Source organism: Anguilla rostrata, chromosome 16 (assembly GCF_018555375.3).
Source record: "Anguilla rostrata isolate EN2019 chromosome 16, ASM1855537v3, whole genome shotgun sequence".
NCBI lineage: Eukaryota > Metazoa > Chordata > Actinopteri > Anguilliformes > Anguillidae > Anguilla > Anguilla rostrata.
The window spans coordinates 16895023-16914414 of NC_057948.1; the positions used below are offsets into that span (position 1 = coordinate 16895023).

Here is a 19392-nt window from a genome sequence, read left to right on the forward strand (position 1 = left end):
TTTTGGGCACCACTGAAAGATCTTTTAACTTGTCATCTTGAGAAATAGCCACATATTCACTGTCCGACCTGAGTCCAACCTGAGAAAGTGCGTTTGTACCTGCGTGCATGTGTAGGTGCTACCACTTGACCAACTATATTTTATCTGAAACAAGAGCTAATTCATCCAGAAAAGCCTTACCAAGTTAAGGCAAGTCTCCAGGGTTACAGAAAAACGATTAGGACAAAGCAAAGAAAATAAAACAATGTCCCAGCAGCTGCAGGGCTTGGATTCGTAATGCAGTAAACAAAAATAAAAAAATTTTAAAAACTTAGTTTAAAAAATTTCTTTTTTACTGAAAAATCCATCAATCTTGTCAGCAGTGCAGAAAACCTTTGGAGAAATAATGCAATATTTCAGAAGGCATAATGGTAGCTAAAAGCTTACTTATGCAATTCTGGAATCCCACTGCCCCTTACACCACCATCCAATCAGAGCACACATTTCTGGCAGCGGTGAAACACTGTTGGTGATTTCCAGTGTCCAGTGGCTTGAGATTACATTACATTTTATTTGGCAGACGCTTTCATCCAATGCAACACACAAAGTGAGATCACACGCCTTATGACAGGGAATAGAGGGAGACTCCAAAGCAGTCAATTATTCACAAAATTAAAGAATTAAACTTTATTGCACAATACTTTGTTACATACTAAAATATACCAGTTGGAAACATTTTACTGGGAAAGCCCACCGCAAATTAGAAGGAAGCACAAAGTCACCTGACTTTAATAGTCATTTGGAGCATGAATCACACGTGAACGCCTAAAATAGCGACTAGCACCTTTAGGCAGATGTTTTAATGCAGGACTAAATGCAGGCTAATTGCAGTTGTGGTTCTGAGTGGTTAACACCAAAGAGCCAGAAGGTGTTGATCACTTCTTTAAAGCCTCAGTCATTTCAGGAACAACCTGGAAGAAGAGCACAAGACAAAAAAATGAATTTGCCATGTTGTTAGAGGGCAAAAAAGTAACTGGTCAGGTTTGGACTTCAATCCAAGTCAGTAGGTTCTACAGGATAGAGGGTAACAGGATGGAGCACTGCCATAGAAACCTGGAGTTGCAAACAGAAGAGCACATGTCCAAATGCCAGGTCAAAAGAATCTGAGCTGTATGAACACATTTATGCACACTAAAATCTACATTTTCAGTTAGGTGGAACAATGTGTTGTACAAATTGAAATCAGGGGAACTGGTGTACATGCGGCTGCCTCTGATTGTGGCTTTTGTCTCGGGATTATTGTCCACGTTTACTGGGAGAAACACCAGCCTCCACTCTGGGACTGCTAATGAACGCTGGAAGTTGCCTCGGCTGTTCCTTCTTCCAGGTGGCAGTGACGCCACTGCCAGCCCACAGGTCACTAAGAAAGGCTGTTAGTCTCCTCCACAAGCAGGCAAACCCCCAAACCTGGCCTTGGCCAGTTAATGACATTAATCACAAGTACAGTGCTAGTGGGAGAAAATTAAGGCGAATCTTTCTTTGGGATTTCAGTGACTTTGGGGCCAGGATGCCTGCCTGTATCTCTGCTCCAAATACAGTGCATATCGCCTTCTGAGAGACAAGAAAATTAATATCAGATATTATTTTAAGAAAAAGAAAGAGCTATTTGTCAAGGTATTTGTTTTTATTTTTGTCTTGAGCCACTTCCGTCCTCGAACAGATGGCTTTAATAATGGAGACAGTGCCTTTAAGTCTTGCAGCTGAAGAGAAAACCCTCACATCACGCAGTTCAGCCCGCGCCAGCAGCGCACGCAAACGCACACACTCGGTATCATCGCGGAGGAGATCATAAATCTAAGCTGCATATTACAATGATTTGAGACTCGAGGGAAGCCCTTAATGGAGAAAACTTAATCATTTATATGAATCCAGATTTAATAAAATATTACTGCGGATGACTTTTAATGTGCCTTTCGTATCTTAGTGTGTGCTTCTGAGAGCCGGGGACTACAGCAGACATTCCAGAAACCTGCACAGCACCGGGACTCCTGTGGGAGGAGGAATATCAGACCAGGAAGTACATACCGGGGCGTATTAGCTCTGACCATTAGTCCCGTCGCTTAATAATTAAAGCCATTAATTAATAACGGCTAAAAGGGAACTGCTTCAGAGGCATTAACATTCCATGACCCGGCTGACAATCTCGAGACTTCCTCTTAAGAAATCATGAGCACAATCAATTTGCAACGCATTCTGTCATATCATCCTGCTATTTTATTGGACTACACCAATAAAATTTACCATACGGACCTCAATTACACGTGTTATGATAGATATATACCAGAAGTCACAGAATGCCATTTTTGACCAAAAAAAGCATTAAAACAAGTCAGAGACATACTGTAGCTTCGGGTCAGGATAATTCACCATTAAGAACATCCTGGCCTACTTTTTACTGAAACAGCTTTATAAAGGGCCCATTGCTTTATTGATATGTGGAAAGTACTTTGGCACCAAAATACTGAAAACAGTCCCCATCAAAATTAACAATCTGCTGTTTTGAAGTGAATGTGGTTAAAAAAAACTACACTGGCCCTGTTTTTTGTGATAATGGGTTGCATTTTCTGAAAATGTCTTTCTGAGCTTTATTTAATGACTTCAGGACACAAATGAAATTAATGGCTTCACTGGTTGAATGCTAAATTGGGTAGGAAAATGTATTTTTTTTTAAAATGGCTGAGTTGGAAAAAAAAACTCTCGCTTTTGGCAATTTCATTGAATTATGTTGATGATACAAAAAAATAAAAGTTACCAGTGTTATTCCTTTAATGTCATTGGATTAATTTACACTGCATTATATAATACACCACAATAAACTCAAAGTATATGATAAAATAAAACACACTGTCACCTGCCCTGTAGAACACACAGCATCTCACCTTGAAGAGATCAGCAACCAAACCATAGTCAGCCACTTGGAAAATGGGAGCTTCCGGGTCCTTGTTAATGGCCACAATTGTCTGTTAATAAAGATCACACAAGGGTTGTCAAGATGTGCAATGACGGTCCTCTCCAGCACCACAAATAAATAGAACTGACAGTCTAAACCAGACAGGAACAGTAACAACAAAAGGTGAATGTGATTCTTAAATAAATATTAATTTTTGTTACACAATCACTTTAAAGATTTTTTCCATCATCAACTGATTTTTAAAAAAGAAAGTGAGTACAGAGATAGCAGACAGCACAATGACGATATCTGTTGCAATGAAGCACAAAAAAGTATGATCTAATCATGTTCATTAATTAGGAAAAAACACCAACAAATGACTACTTCTGCTAGCCAGATTGTGGCGAACATAGTAGTGCTGTGAAGATGTGAAAACAGTCAGAATAAATGGCTAAGTGACTTTCTGGATAGAGGCAGATTACAAATGTGTCAGAAAAAATGTTTAAGCATACTTTTGCAATGTGAATGGTGGATTTTCTTTGCACATACAATACGTGCCATTGACATCAAAAACATGACTAAGTGTGATTACAAAGAACAGTAGGGCACGTGCTCAATATTCAGACGGAATCCCAACCAGAACAGACTTTCCAGGCTCTTTGAAGCAAGGCGAAATTCCAAATAAATTATACATCGTTCTTTAAAAAGCTTCCACGGTTCCCTTTAAAAACACACTTCTTAAGTGCACAGAATCCAGAAACAGATCTGCTCACATGGTAGACAGAATCCACTCAGGAGACTGTTGCCATGGCGACAAAAGTGTTTTCTTTTTTCACATTTACATAAAACAGTACTCTTCTGGGGACAGAGTGTTACTTTATACTCCATTACTTGTAATAAAAGTGGGTCAGTCCAGTGATAAGGCGAGTAGGGGAACAATCAAGCCAGTGCCACCATTCCGGCTCTCAGACGCACCTTGATTCTCCAGATTCATTTATTTATTTACTTTTTCAATCCCAGACTGATGCTCTTGTGAAACAAGAATTTTCAAATAATTTCTTGGCCACATTATTAAGAGCATCCCTAATTGGTTTTTGCCTTTTTTAAATATAGCAACAACTTCCAAGAGCCCAACAAATTATTTTCATCCTTTTACGACTGGATCGGTGGGTTCTCCTCTATTGTCTGCATGGCTTTTCAATTCTTTGCACCAGCTTTACTTCTGGACCTCACCAGACGGCTCTGTCCCACATACAGGCGAACGTGTTGGTGTTTGTACAACAAAACTTAATTGTTTTGTTTTATTCATGCAGGTTGAGATGGTTATCCTGGGCGCAGCTGGGTTGGACGGCCCAAGAGTAACGCTGACTGCAAGAATCTGTGACGCAAATGGCTCCGGTTTGCATTCGCACATGAATGCTGCTGCTTGTGAATGAATGCCTATGACTGGAGAATTAGCAGATGCACCAGACTGCTTCCAGTCAATGAACACTTCATACAACAACCTCATCGTAAGTTTGAGTTTGCTTCGGAAAGAACTTATGACATAAGTCCTTAATACTATCCAATACAAGAAAACAAATTAAAAGAGATAAGAGCAACTACTTAAATTGTGTCAGCTAACATTTTGGGGTGAAACATGGTCTAGTACATTTTGTAGAATACAGTTAATAACAGGAGAAAGTTAGAACGTGCATTAAGCATACCTTACTGTCCTTCATCCCAGCCAGATGTTGAATGGCACCAGATATGCCAATTGCAATGTACAACTCCTGAAAATAAATGAAAGACATACATATGACCGACAAATTAATACTCATTCACTGTACATACTAATAAACAAAATCTAACTGGTATGTGCAAGGATTTATGCAGGGATAAAACATCTTGCAGTGCATCAAGCCCAGGAACAACAATTATTTATTTTAAATTGGAAGAATACACCAACCAATTCCTGTTAAACAGAAATGTATGCATTTTTAGGCTTTATTACAATACCATTAGGACAGGCTGTATATAAAAGACACCTGTATTTCATAAGACCAGGGCAGTGAACAGTATACAGATTAAATTCATAAAAGAGCAATGCCCTGCTCAAAAGAATTATAATGCTTGGATATATTTTGATATACAGCCACTTTGTAACATGAACATTTCCAGCTTAATCACTTCCTTCAACACACATTCGCCTGCCAAGCGTAGCCTAATCTGACATGGCTTCAGGGCCGTGTCGACCACAGCATTAACCGAGAGGTAATTATGAACGCCCAGGGCCCCTCTACGGCAAGAGCAATTAGCCAGTCAGGGGGAGGAGCTAGAGACGAGCCTGGCAAAGAAGATTAGCCTTTTTTTTATTCATTAAATTACAGTAAAGCCTGACTAACATCCTTAACACTAAGTGCCAAAAAATGAATATGCACGTTTCGGAAGTATCGTTCCTGTTTGATTCCCATTTGGAATAAGAAACTACAGATAGAAGAGGCTGAAATGCTTGTTTCTGGAAGTCGGTTTTATGTTGTCCTCTAACTAGCAAGCCAATATATTTAAAGTCGCTTCGATACAAACATTCCGCATCGATGAGGACAATTCCATTAAGTGGAAGACAACCATAAAACATGTAATGAACTAGTTTGTCCTAAACAGAGAAAAAAATAATCCGTGTTTGGCTATACATTATGTGTACATTTCCAATTAAAGTACAATTAAATCATAATAAAGAGGTTTCTTCTTTACGATTCTAATAACTTGATATGATTTTAAGAAATTCACTGAAGGTAAATTCAACTTTTTTTCATGAGCTGCCATTAAAAAATACTCCTTAAGTTCATACTCCAGCCTGCATAAAATTTTACAGCCAAGCTGTCATTTAGCTGAATCATTATCTACGAATGAAAAACACATCTTCTGTTGGAGCTCAATGTTGATAGCATTAACGTTAACATCACAAACCAAAGGCACAGGAAAATCAAAGTTTACACTTAACCGTTTCTTCTAGCAAGATGCCGGGATATCAATCTGTCACACACAACATACAATACACAAGATTGATAAAATTCAGAGGGAGGCCGAAAATCACTCACTTGTAATACCCTGAAGACCCAAACTACAAGTGAACACCAAACACCATGCAAGTGCAAGCAATTTCCAATTGGAAGATCTGCTGATTAAGAGTCAATAAAGTCTTATTTCAAACATATGCGCACAAATTAAAAATAAAATCTGTCTCAGAAGTCCACAGGAAAGTTTTTGTGTGTATACTCTACAGGACCAACCCATTCTGGCATTACAAGTGAACTAATTTGTATTGAAACTGTTAATAGCGTGACTCTTCGCACTGGTGGAAGTGCCATATGGCATGTAAAAATGCCAGGCACCTCCACATTCCACCTGCTCGGCACAGCACTCGACCCGTCCGCAGGGGGCACATCGCCATGCCCCGGTGCCAGGCAGAGCGCGGCGACCCTGCCCCTCCCCTGCCAGGGCTTTCGGAGGGCCATCACCTTTATGAGGAGCGCTCGGGGTGTCTGGCGCAGGAAGCAGGGGCCCGGGGCCACTCCCATCCCCCCTCGCCCCCTCCCCCCCCTCACCCCCGGGGAGCTCCGCACCACATCAGTTCCTCTCAGCTAAATGCACTCGTATGAATATTTCAGTACCATTTAATGTCTCTGCGCCGGTCCCCCGAGGAGCACAGCATCAATTTGTGAACACGGCTCTGCCGGAGTTAAACGGGCCACAGCACCGGACCAGCAACTGCAACGGTGCCCTGTCAATCTGCCACGAAAGGGTGGGGGGGAGGAATCCTACCCACAATCCCCCTGATCCCTGGCCACGTACATAAAACGCTCTAAAGTTCTCCACTCCTGACTTCTGGAAAGCTTGTTTTGTTATCAGTATTATTACTATTATTATTATTATACTAATAAATTGTGTAATGTGTATTATTTTTCTTCAGATTAAAGTGTGCACGTGATTTAGGGCAGAACAGACAGAAGGTCGGCCGGCCACGCTGGGTCAGGTGTCTCCGGGCCCCCGCGGGCCACGCTGGGTCAGGTGTATCCGGGCCCCCGCGGGCCACGTTGGGTCAGGTGTCTCCGGGCCCCTGCGGGCCACGCTGGGTCAGGTGTATCCGGGCCCCCGCGGGCCACGTTGGGTCAGGTGTCTCCGGGCCCCTGCGGGCCACGCTGGGTCAGGTGTCTCCAGGCCCCCGCGGGCCACGCTGGGTCAGGTGTCTCCGGGCCCCCGCGGGCCAGGCTGGGTCAGGTGTCTCCAGGCCCCCGCGGGCCACGCTGGGTCAGGTGGTTCTGGGCCCCCGCGGGCCACGCTGGGTCAGGTGGTTCTGGGCCCCCGCGGGCCACGCTGGGTCAGGTGGTTCTGGGCCCCGCAGGCCACGCTGGGTCAGGTGTTCTGGGCCCCTGCGGGCCACGTGGGTCAGGTGTCTCCGGGCCCCGCGGGCCACGCTGGGTCAGGTGTCTCCGGCCCCGCGGGCCACGCTGGGTCAGGTGTCTCCAGGCCCCGCGGGCCAGCTGGGTCAGGTGTCTCCGGGCCCCGCGGGCCAGCTGGGTCAGGTGGTTCAGGCCCCGCGGGCCACGCTGGGTCAGGTGGTTCTGGGCCCCGCGGGCCACGCTGGGTCAGGTGGTTCTGGGCCCCCGCGGGCCACGCTGGGTCAGGTGGTTCTGGGCCCCCGCGGGCCACGCTGGGTCAGGTGGTTCTGGGCCCCCGCGGGCCACGCTGGGTCAGGTGGTTCTGGGCCCCCGCGGGCCACGCTGGGTCAGGTGGTTCTGGGCCCCAGCCAGCTGTGGCAGCTGTCGAGAGGCGCTGGGTCAGCCAGGCGCACCTGCTGTCCTGGTGCCGAGGACGCCCAAAAGTGAGGCCGCGCCCCCGGCCCAGGTGTGAGAACACAAGTGCGCTACACGCGACGGGGCGGCGGGCGCTGTCCCACCCCCCCGTCCCACCCCACCCCCGCTTCGAGGTCACGCGGAGGATAAACAAACAGGGCGCCCTGGGTTCAGCGTCCGTAAGGTCTCCTCAGACCCCATCAATCCCACACGCACTTTACACTCTTTACCATACAGACAAACACTCTTCCACAGCAAAACCTTATCAGCCACTCAGCGAGAGCTGCCAACAACCAATCACTGTGGTTTTATAGAAGACAGCGCTTTATGAGAGACATGAGAGGTATGGTTATTGTGGGATTATCATGTGTGTTTGGGCAATATGAGGACACTGTATGATGCAATGATAAAATGTGTTGGGCATTGTACTTTGTGGTATCCCAACATTCTCCACGCTCTTCCCTCCCCATTCCAATATAATAAAGTTCTACTACAACTTAACATCAATAAAATGTCCACCGAGCCACAGAGTCTGATGTCTTGCATTACTGGGTTAATTTATTTCCTCATTTCATGTGTTTCAGGAAGGAAAAGCGAACTATAATGCTTTCACATCTTTCCCCACAGCACTTAATGCGATTCTGAGAATTCATGCATTTATAATTATCATGAGCAACCAAAAAACAAACTAAAACTAAAAGAAACAATCCAAAATGAGACAAATAAACTCTAATATCCCCCATAAAGGAGGCTAACACAAATTATATTTTTATTCAATCAGTGACACCAAACTCCAAAATCAACAAACTTACTACCCTCATGTCTCCTTTGTACACTTTTAAAGACATTTGGAACAGTTATTCTGAACTAAGACGAAGTTGAAATGGACGGAATTAATTTTGAACGTAATGAATGAGGTTGCCCCAGCGCGCTGGTTCCCTCTAAGCGCATCGCCGTGTGTCTGAATGGGACAAGCTGAGGCGTCGCTCTCCCCATTAGCCCTGACACGCAGATTCTTGTAATGGGCTCTAATAAATTAGAATAACGTCGCCGCGCGCTGATGAGGATTAGGCAGGGAAAGGATGCAAGCTCTTCATTTGTAAGATAAAGCAGGCGACAGACAGCTACACTTATGATGGGACGACGGGTCCGCCTTCCACGGCAAACAATGCAGAAACAGCCCGCGGGCGCTAATCAAAAATTGATATTAATTATTGCACGAATGCCGCATTAACTCTGAGGAATTATCAATTATACATCTGCAACACGGTTCTACTTTCAGGGGCCGCGCGCATTACTGTCGGCGGGCCTCCGTAGTGCTGGAGGAGGGCTCACAGTGCCGGTTTTGCCAAAATTCTGAATTAGTGCCTCCCGGTGAATCGCGCTACGCAGATGCCTTCAGATAATCAACATCTCCCGTTAAATCACTGAACAGCAGCCTTCGGATAATCAACAGCTCGGATCATCAGCCCAGATAGAACATAAAACATTTAAAACTCGATATCGGCGGAAGTTCCTGGTTTGCAGCGCCGAGAGGGCTCGCGGTACTTTAGGTCTTTTGGCTAATGGATCCGGTAAATCATTAAGGACCTCGGATCAGCCGCTAACTACACTCGAGGAGGCTAAACGGCCCTAATGTGTGGGTAATGACAGCTGGGACGTCCCAGCCGAAGAGGATAATGGAAAATTAACCTCTTTAAGATTATTTGATTTGAAAACGTGAAACGATGCCGGACGTCTGAAACACTGCCGGTGCAACTGATGCTGAACAGCATTCCGCGTGATATTTTTCATTCTGTCACGTGTGGGGAAGCCAGACTCAAATGCATGTTTATCGCTGACGGGAAACCCGTCTGTTTACCAAACAATTCACACCAACATCCCCAATGAGTGGGGCCCACGTGAGGTGTTGGGCTGAGTGAGTGTGACTGGCTAGAACACACAGATCCATACAGACAAACACACATTGATGCTGAGACAAACACGCAGAGACGTGCACGCACACGCACACACCCGCACATGCAATGCACATGAAATGTTCAAAGCCAAGAGCGGCAATTTACCTTGAGCCAGATCACACATGGAGTGCGCATCAAAGATGGTCAGAAAAATCATTGTACTGCCTCTAAAATTTATACCCGCACAACATCAAGATGAACAACTCCACAGTCAGAGAGCCTGTAAATATCCAATAAATGCATTCGAGTATTGGCATGTAGAGCACTGTGTGTGTGTAGTGTTTCAATTCCTGGTATGAGAAGACATCATTTCCCATTTGTCGCTATGTAGGATTCTTCCATTAACTCCTAAATGTTTGTTTCTACAAGACATCAAATCAATTCCTTTGTATACCAACAGTGATTCTCTTGTTTCATTCCATGAAACAAAGAACCACATATGTCCTTTATCAATGACACTTAAACAGTAGTTTGTTCAGTGATTTAAACCGCAATGAAACGGATTTAAACATGGCAATGACTTTATGCTTCCTTTCCAATATCGTTATAGCCCAATTGCTATTAACTTTTACCGGCATTAGAATTCATGTTCCTGAATAGCAAAATGTTAATGGCTATCTTGACGGTTTCTATCGTAAAATACATCACTTCCTGGCTCCGCGGTGCACACAGCCCTGACTGAGGAAATGAGCATATTCATATTAATATTAATTAATACCATATTAATATTACATTAATAAAGGATTTCACTGGAGTGAATGGTGTGTGTTTGTTGCTTACCGGAGCCACAATCTTGCCGGTCTGTCCGACCTGCATGTCATTCGGGACATAGCCTGCATCGACGGCTGCTCTGGATGCCCCAACTGCATTCACAACATACAGCGCAACTTATTAATAAATATAGCCGTGTTTCCACACCACACATATCAGAATCCGTACACAGTACATCTAATAAAAGCACAATAAAATCTTTAAAAGTTTGTTTTCATTCACTGACACACACACGTACGTACGCACGCACGCACAAGCTCACTCAGTCATACACAGAAACACATCGCAAATGAATGAATCCTGGCATGACTGTTTTACCTGCGGCGTTCAGCTGGTCAGCCAGGTCGTAGAGCAGCTTAAAGTTCTCGCCACTTTTCAACCCCCTGCCTGATTGGAGGAACGAACCCATATGTGATGACAGCGCATGAACAGAGCACAGGCTGTGCAGTGCACACCCAGCCATTAACACTGACAGACATGGTTTCAAAAAGCAAAAAAAGTGTGATTTACTGAGCCTGATGCCATCGGGGTGAGGGTTCCCTCACAGAATGAATCGAGGCAGGTTTTGGAAGCCGCTTACCTCCAGACACTACCACTTTGGCGCTGGTGAGCTCAGGACGGTCATTCTTGGTCAGGTTCTGTTCCAACCACTCGGACACACCCACGGGAGGGCCGGGGGAGACTGGAACGACGTAAAACTTTAAGGACTGAACGAGACGCTCAGATCTCTCAAAAGCCGTTATCTGGAACACATGCTAATTTACAGCACGTTGCAGCCCTTGACACTCTACGCTATACAATCTGCTTCTCGTGTCCGCCAAGTTCAAATAGGACCAGAAGGCTTTGAGCACGCAGGAAGAATAAATGCAAAGTAAATGTTTTTGGGAAATGTAGTCATATTTCGCAGGTGACTTTCACTACGCTATGTGGCCCAGATTGTCAGAAACAGACATTCAATAAAAATGAACGGCGGTGTCCCCCGCCAGATGTTGTCCCCCAGGAAGGAGGGGGGGGGGGGTCGGGCGCACAGCGGTACCTGACTCAGTCACGGCGCTGCCTCCTTCCACCGCCGCCGCCTCGAAGGACGTCCCCCTGACCGTGAACACCTTCACGGCCTCGCTGCACTTGATTGTGCTGAGCGCGTTCCCTGTGAAAGCAGAGCGCGTGCGGAGCGTGGTCAAACCGGGGAGCGCGGTTTCGCCTCTCCCCGCCGTCCTCCTCCAAGGCACAGGTTAAGACACATGGAAAGCAGAGTGCATTGTGGGAGCTCCTCAGGCGCTTGCATCGCTAGAGAGCTTTCACAGCATGCCGATCTAAACCTAGATCTGTTTGCAGCCTAACTGTGCTACAACAGTCGTGGAAGGAAACAAGCTGAAAACTCCAAGGCCACAGCACCAAGACCACACAACAGGGACTGACCAGGGACAATAGGTCCAAGTCATTCCACTCTAGAACAGTATTTTTACTGGCTGTTCCAATTTGAAGGTTTCAGCACTGAGGCTCAGCTTAATTCCATCCCCCCTAGCGACGACCTGACCCCTTGCCAAAGATTAAATGGCTAATTTCATTTGGAGCAGTTTACATTTTGTGATTTTACGAGCATGATTGGATCAAGCCAGGCGCAAGAGATTCTACTGGGAGGCTTCCAGAACCAAGTTAGGCTTCTTTGGGAGCAAGGGACCAAGAAAAAGGAGGGTAGTGCCAGGTATCTAAATTAGGGCCTGCTACACTACATATTACAATAAGGTCAACAACACCCTGACAGGTGGAAAACTAAAATATTATGGAAATGTGTCAACTGGTTGTACATTTCTAATTTGACGATGACAAGCTAAGGGGTAACTCACCTGCATAGATGGTTCTGACAAACGTGTCTGGTGATTTGATCTCAATGATGTCTGAGATCGGAGCAACATCCAGCTTGGCAGCAACTCTGGGTAGGAGATTCTGAAGGAAAAAAATTACGCTTTTACCATTTGTAAAAAGTGTCCGGTTTACCCCCTTGACATGGATTTCCCAATTGTCACTGTAAGCGAGTGTGATAATCGCACTGTCTGACAGTATCTCAGCCAATCATAAACAAGCTTGTGCTCTTCTCAAACATTTGTGTTGCAAACGAAACCTTCTCATAACTCCACAATGCTGTGTAAATGCTTCCAAATGTATTCAACATGTATTAAAAATGAATTTGAAAAATCACAAGTGAGAAAGAAGAAGTGTTTGGCTTTCACAAGATGAATTTATAAAGGCTACGGCGATTCAAACACCGTCTGTGTTTTATATGCTAAAACAGGTTAAGTCCTTTTGTTTGAGTGATAGAAAGCATTACAAAAGACAATACACACCATAGAGATCATAAACATATACTAGGAAACTGGAGGGCTCCCTGATTTTATTCAAAACCATAGTGCAAAGAGCCTTAAACTCTGGACGAACTTCAGTATGAAAATAAATGAGGAGTTGCTAATTAAAAAGTATCCACTGAAAAGTGATACCCAAAGTGTACTATTTACAAAAAAGAAAAAGAAACTGAATCCACCAAATTACGACACATTGTGTGCTATGCATTTAGCCATTCGGGGAAACCGAGACTAACATCCTGCTTCGGTCAATACCAGTCAGGTTATAATACATAAGATATTGTTTAATGCATTGTAATTCAATTTAAATACCATTAGATCTGTAAGCTGACAGTTCTATTGCAGAATGACAGATTACAAAACTTGTAATTGAGGATAGCACTACACTTATGGCAGACACTCCACTCATGCAAGTGTAATTGTAAGAAGCAATGTGAATCACGAAGCTCCACCACACTGGAAACACACTATCTCAAGCAGTCCTGGGGGGTATGGGCATTTTCCACCCTGCATGAAAAGTGCAGAATAGGAACTGACACTGCGAAATTTAAGAAAATATTAATACATCAAGACTGAAACTAAACACTGGAAAACGTATCAGGAGCCGCTGTTTCCTATGGCCTTGACCTCAAACCTTGCAAGCTTAAAATTGACATGTTCCTGGGCACCAGTGTGGGCTCCATCTGTTTCAGAGTTTCATCAGAACTTAAACAGGACTGGTTACATGCGCAACAAATAAATGGCACCCATTTCATTTTCAGACAGAACCAACGAGGCAACCAGAAACTAAAATTAAAGTACAACCCTGCATCACAATGCCCCTTTAACTCAAACCCCTATACAGGCCGAGACATGAACCCTACCGTCGGATACAAACAGCATACCTTTAACAATATGGGAACGCTGAAACGGATTAGTAAACAGAATCTGGGGGAAAGGTCATCCCCGCTGTTCAGGCAGGGTCTCTTCGTCTCAGAAGAAGGGGCATATGGGTAAGAAGCAGAAAACGGACAAAAGGGGGAAGTACACGGTCGTGGCTGGTGGTTCGATCAGCACGCTCATCGACACCTCTGACAGAGGTCAGAGGATGGGATATGTGCAGGACTGAATAGAGCCAATCGGGGAACCCGATAGGCCTACCTGTCTCAGCCGTGAATAAAGCATGAAGATCTATGGCCTTCAATCCCAATGTAGCACTGGCACCCATTCACATAAGCGCAGCCCTGAAGACAATTAAGACTGTGGGATCGCACGTACCAACCAGGGTTTTTGTATTGTGGAATTCTTCTTGAGTTACAGTTCAAACATAATCGATTAAAAACTCTACACAACCACCATCTATATCAACATTTTAAAATAGTTATATTGTAAATATAAAGGATTTTTAAAAATACTAGCTATATTAAGCACTTATTTTTTCCTTGGTGATTTTTAATGTTTTTGGGGTTTTTTTAATCCTAAAAGCAAAAAATAAAATAAAAAATCACCCATCAGCAATGATGGAACACTGGCTCATCACACAAATATGTTAATTTGCCTGCTTGTCACTTTACCAGTACTAACCATACTATAGTGGCTGTAAGGGCATCATGGATTGTTGCATAAGCAACTGTGTAGCCATGACTAAAGGATAAAATATGAAAGTACATAGCTGTGCAAAGGAGAACAGATCAATGCTCAGATGGAATAACTAACCAAGTTAACTGGCTAACACTATGCAGTATGAATTCAACACTATGAAATACAGGGTGACAAGCGAAACAATGTCACCAATGTTCAAAAAGGATGCTACGGTACAACATCATACAGAGGACATTAAAACAGCTAGCGAGCAAGCTATCTAACTTGGTTTTTGAAAAATTGGTAGAAGGCTTTGGTAGGATGACAAACTGACTGAGTTGCCAGATAACAATAGCTTGCTATCCTAGATAGCCAGCTACTCAGACTGTGAACATTAATCACCATTCTGAGCAGCCCAACAGACAGCCTCAGACTCCAAGTGAGTTAATTAAACAAATAATAATCAGACATTAATAATCATTAAACAAACAATAAAAAAGTAATGTACAAAGCACACTTGGTCTTACCTTGCCAAATGCCGAAGCTCCAGCACAGATGTGTGTGAAGCTGAACTGCTGCTGGGTTGCCAGGATCAAGGGAGTCAACTCCTCTGTTTGAGAAACATGCACAACCTGCACTGAGCTTTAAGATGGACAAACCCTTGCACCCAAATAAATCATCTGCAAGAAAATCCTAACTGAAATTATAGTTGGAGAATGAAAGCCACAAATGTCAGTCATCAGTTAAAAAGATACAAATGCATCCAGTCACCTGGCAGGGATCCTTTGTATGCATCATGCTCTGCCAGCAGAACTTTTTGGACTCCCTTAACTTTGCTGAGCTCTTCTGCCACCTGTCAAAGGAAGAACAACTGTATGCATAACGTGTGTGCGTGAATGTGTGTGAGTGTGTGTGTGTGTGCTTGCGTGTGACTGTGTTTGGTTTGTGTTGGGCCATATTACAAATATCCAGAATTATAGCGCTATTCATTTGAATTCTGTAACGCCTATGCATCATTACTAGTTAAATCGCGGTGACACAGCATCCGATGAAAGAAGCCCACCTTTGCACAGCTGGTTCCTGCGACCAGACAGGACACCTCCCCACCCACTCGGCTGGCAGCAGTAATGGCGTTAAGTGTAATTGGCGACAGCTTATCATTATTGTGTTCGGCTACGACCAAGGTACTCTGAAATCTGTGGAGGAGACTAGACTACAGAGAGGGAAAACAGAAACAAAATGGCAATTTGGACCATTTTAAAGAGTGATACAATATTTATAAAAACGTTCCGTTCAATACAACATTAACTGACATGAACATTATGCTTCCTAAACAGACGCGATTATGATAAATTCATTCAGACCAAGTCATTCGTCATGCAGGGTTCTAGACGCAGGACAGCAGAGTTCATGCAGATTTCAGTTTGATCCTACAAAATAATCATGACAACACGGCTACCTGTTTCACGGGACTTTCTCTTTCGTAACATTTGGCTGTTAACACTTCGTTGATGAACTGCTCGGACAAAGACAGATGAAATTATAGCTGAAGCTTTCAAGTACACAAGTGAACTTTCATTAGCTACAGCAGATGGGGTCATTTAAGGTTTTGCACCTAACTGTTTACGAGGGTTCATAATATCCATGTTGGACAGTTACTAGTCAGCAAGGTATACACAGGTCAATCTACTATTACTAGCTAGCGACAATCGAATCTAGCTGGTTAGTTACATGCGCAGCCATTTTCTAGCTAGGTAGCATAAATTAATTCAAGTTCACAAGCTACCTAACAGTAAAATTGGGTAACGTTCGCAAGCCAAATAAATATAACTAGTTAGCACTGTGCTTGCCAGTAAGTTGATTTACTCGAGTGGTAAGTGTCATGCCATCCAGCTACGATAAGCTGATCACTTGATAAAAGTCTTACAAATTGTCTGAAACGGCATTCTATTGAGCGTCGCTCACCTGTCCTCCCCTGACCTCTCGCCTACTAAGGCTAGCAAACGTTAGCTATCTAGGTTATTGTGATTTTTATTCCGTAAGCATCTTGCAACGTTTTTTTCGCATGCATCGTTATTATATATTACAGTACATGCATTCCAAAGTTACTTAAGCTCCAGATAACTCACCAGTTGTCTCAGGTTTGTTTTGTTAATCGCCTTATACATGGTTCACAGAACGCCTAAACTACCAGCAGACAGAGCATTCGTGTTTTTCTTGACGTCAGAGCGAACAAAGATGGAGGAATGTACAACGATAACCAGTCCTCTCGCGAGACTGACTCATGTGGCACTGAACTACAGACACTTCCGTTCAGTTAAAAACGAACTTGATTTTTTATAGCCTAAAATTATTTGCAGAAAACCGATAAGCTACAGAACATGACTACGAGGATATATGCATTCAATGAAAATAGCTTCAACAGATAATTTAACTTATTTTTTTAATGCTAGACGCGGTAACAGTCAAATTCTAACAATAACAGACAGATAATAGGGCTACTTTTTGAACATAAATGAGGGGCTAAATCAGCCTTTTGTAGGCCTAATAATATTGCATAATAATTTGCATAATTTTCATAAATTTGTTCAATAAGCGTAACCCGATTGCGTTAGGATATTTTGCCACTAGAGTTATAGGCTAAGTCCGCATGGATACTGTAACAGTGCTGTATCGTTTCATTTCTTTCCTTAGCCTATTTGTCATATTGCCCCGAACTTAATGGAAAATTCATAAACTGGATGAAGGGCGCTTAACTCATAAAATCTTGTCAGCGCCAGACAAATTCAAGTTTTCTGCATTGAAAATCTGCTGTGTGTATTCTTCTGCTTGAACTTTTAGTTTTGAATTCCAAGTTCAATTTCAGTCCTACTTGCTAAGAAATTTCCCTCGTCACAGCATATTGCATTACATTTGCCCATTAAAATTCAAGCCGGATAGTCGAATGAAAACTTGCGCCATGCCAGAAATTTCGAGTCTATGGGAACGGGCTATAGGCTTACATTCACTAAAAATATTCAGTAAATCAAGGTAGCCTATGCTAATCTGAGCATTTGGATATGAAACAGCCTACATACCCAATTTAAATCTTTAACAATACTTCTGTTTTTCGTTCTTTTTGGGTAGGTCTACGCATAGGCTATAGGCTAATAAATGCCTGTGTGCGGATGTTTTATTTATTTATTTATTTATTTATTTATTTATCTAGGCTATTTATATAGCCTAAACCTAATATGATCTTGGCTCAAATAAGAAATGATAGCCTATAGTAGTACTAGTTTAAAAACTAGATTTAATTGATCCACTATAGCCTACGTTTTAGGCCTATTAATTTTAAAAGGAGGAATTGTTTTTTATTGAGCACTGAACGATATGCCGGACCAAAGCTGTTCAATAGAATATCCTCTGGGGCATCAAACCTAAACCCGGTTTTATTTACAGTATCTACACGATTTAACCGATATAAATGAATTTTTATTTATTTTATTTATTTTGCACTTATGTTGTGCTACCAGCCTACTCTTGTCGGTCGTAGCCTATGCGCATTCCTGATACATAAAAATTCGTAATTGGTATTCGGGTTGTAAATTAGGCTGCGTTTAACATTCTCCAGTGATCATCGGGTTAGCTAGTGGTGCTAGGCTATTTAATTATATCCGCACTACTGTCATAATCAAAATCACTATTTGGTCAAGAAAATTCCCTGTAGTTTTTCTAGAGAAAATAGAATTTATATGTGAATGTATCTCAACGCTTACCAGTAATCCTGGTGATGTTACTGGTGATAAAATCAAATAAGGCATTAGTTATTCATCTAGCATTGCAGGATTCAGAGAGTGGTTTCAATTACTTTGTTATGAGAATTGACCAAATGCCATTGCTTGAAAACGACATCCCCCACTAATTGTAATTGTAACTTTAAATTATTTGTGTCTCGGGCGAAGGTCAATGCCAGAGGTGAGGTTCGACGCAAGGTCAGTCTTTGACAAGAGGTTTACGTTAACACAAGGGTCGCCCCCAAATTCTGTCTTGTAGGCCTATAGGAGACCAGCAACATTTGCTACAGAAACTGTAACTTATAAATTCTTTAACCAAATATATAAACTGACGAGACAGCTATAAGGCGTTTATTACACTTAATCACAAGAAAGAGTGGTTCTAATAAATAAATAGCCTAGATAAATAAATAGCCTAAATAAAACAAAACTCGCCGATACAACTTTTCTTTTGTTTCCTAAGTGAAAAGCAGAAATTGTAACTGTAAAAAGGTCGAACCAGCTAAAATGTATCACATCATTTCACAGACCTGTTGGGCTATCTGCTCATGAAGACCTTTTTAGCTGCAGATAGTCTAGAACCAAAATGCAGAAGACAGGCACGATTAAACGTCGATGTATAGGCGATGGCTGAAAATAAATATTTATTGAGGATATAGCCTACATCACTGCTCTCTCCGATTCCAATCTACTAGCCTATTATTTCAGTCTATTCACATAGCTTATGCTAGATTGAGAACTGACTATTAACCGACAGCCTTTCAATTATACCAAGAAACAGAATACTGGGAGCGTAATTTCATTCTTGCAACATTTTTGGTTTGACATTTCTTTACATTTTTTTAAAAATTCCAATATCTTTACAATTTGTCAAACTGGTGGATCGTAAGCTAGGGTAGGCCTACCTGTATGGAGGTGCACTTTACCAATATGAAGGAGGGTTATATGCCACAATATGTGTACCGAAAGGACATTGAATTCGTGGACGTGTGACAAGAAGAGGACACGGTATCAGTGTAGCCTTGATATTATTACGGGATATAACAACCTCTGCCGTCATTTCTGGTTGCTCTTTGGCTGAAATTGTTGTTTAAATATATTAATTTTAAATGCAAACAAAAGCAACTATCTATTCATTATAAGCATACAAAGGCCAAACAATTAGTTTATGTTAGCCTATGTAAAATAAGTTTTCGTATTAGT

The 19392-nt window shown here is 42.8% G+C and overlaps 1 protein-coding gene across 1 annotated transcript; it reads right to left on the reverse strand.

Annotated features, from left to right (window-relative positions):
* Nucleotides 1-639: 639 nt before the first annotated feature.
* On the reverse strand, nucleotides 640-16703 carry etfa (electron transfer flavoprotein subunit alpha). Its single transcript, XM_064312465.1, has 12 exons — nucleotides 16543-16703; nucleotides 15477-15626; nucleotides 15185-15266; nucleotides 14941-15023; nucleotides 12341-12440; nucleotides 11530-11640; nucleotides 11074-11175; nucleotides 10812-10880; nucleotides 10503-10585; nucleotides 4636-4701; nucleotides 2919-2999; nucleotides 640-950 (listed from the first exon to the last, which is right to left on the reverse strand). The coding sequence occupies exons 1-12, from the start codon at nucleotides 16579-16581 to the stop codon at nucleotides 915-917; spliced, it is 1002 nt and encodes a 333-aa protein (XP_064168535.1). The 5' UTR covers nucleotides 16582-16703; the 3' UTR covers nucleotides 640-914.
* Between the last annotated feature and the right edge of the window lie 2689 nt (nucleotides 16704-19392).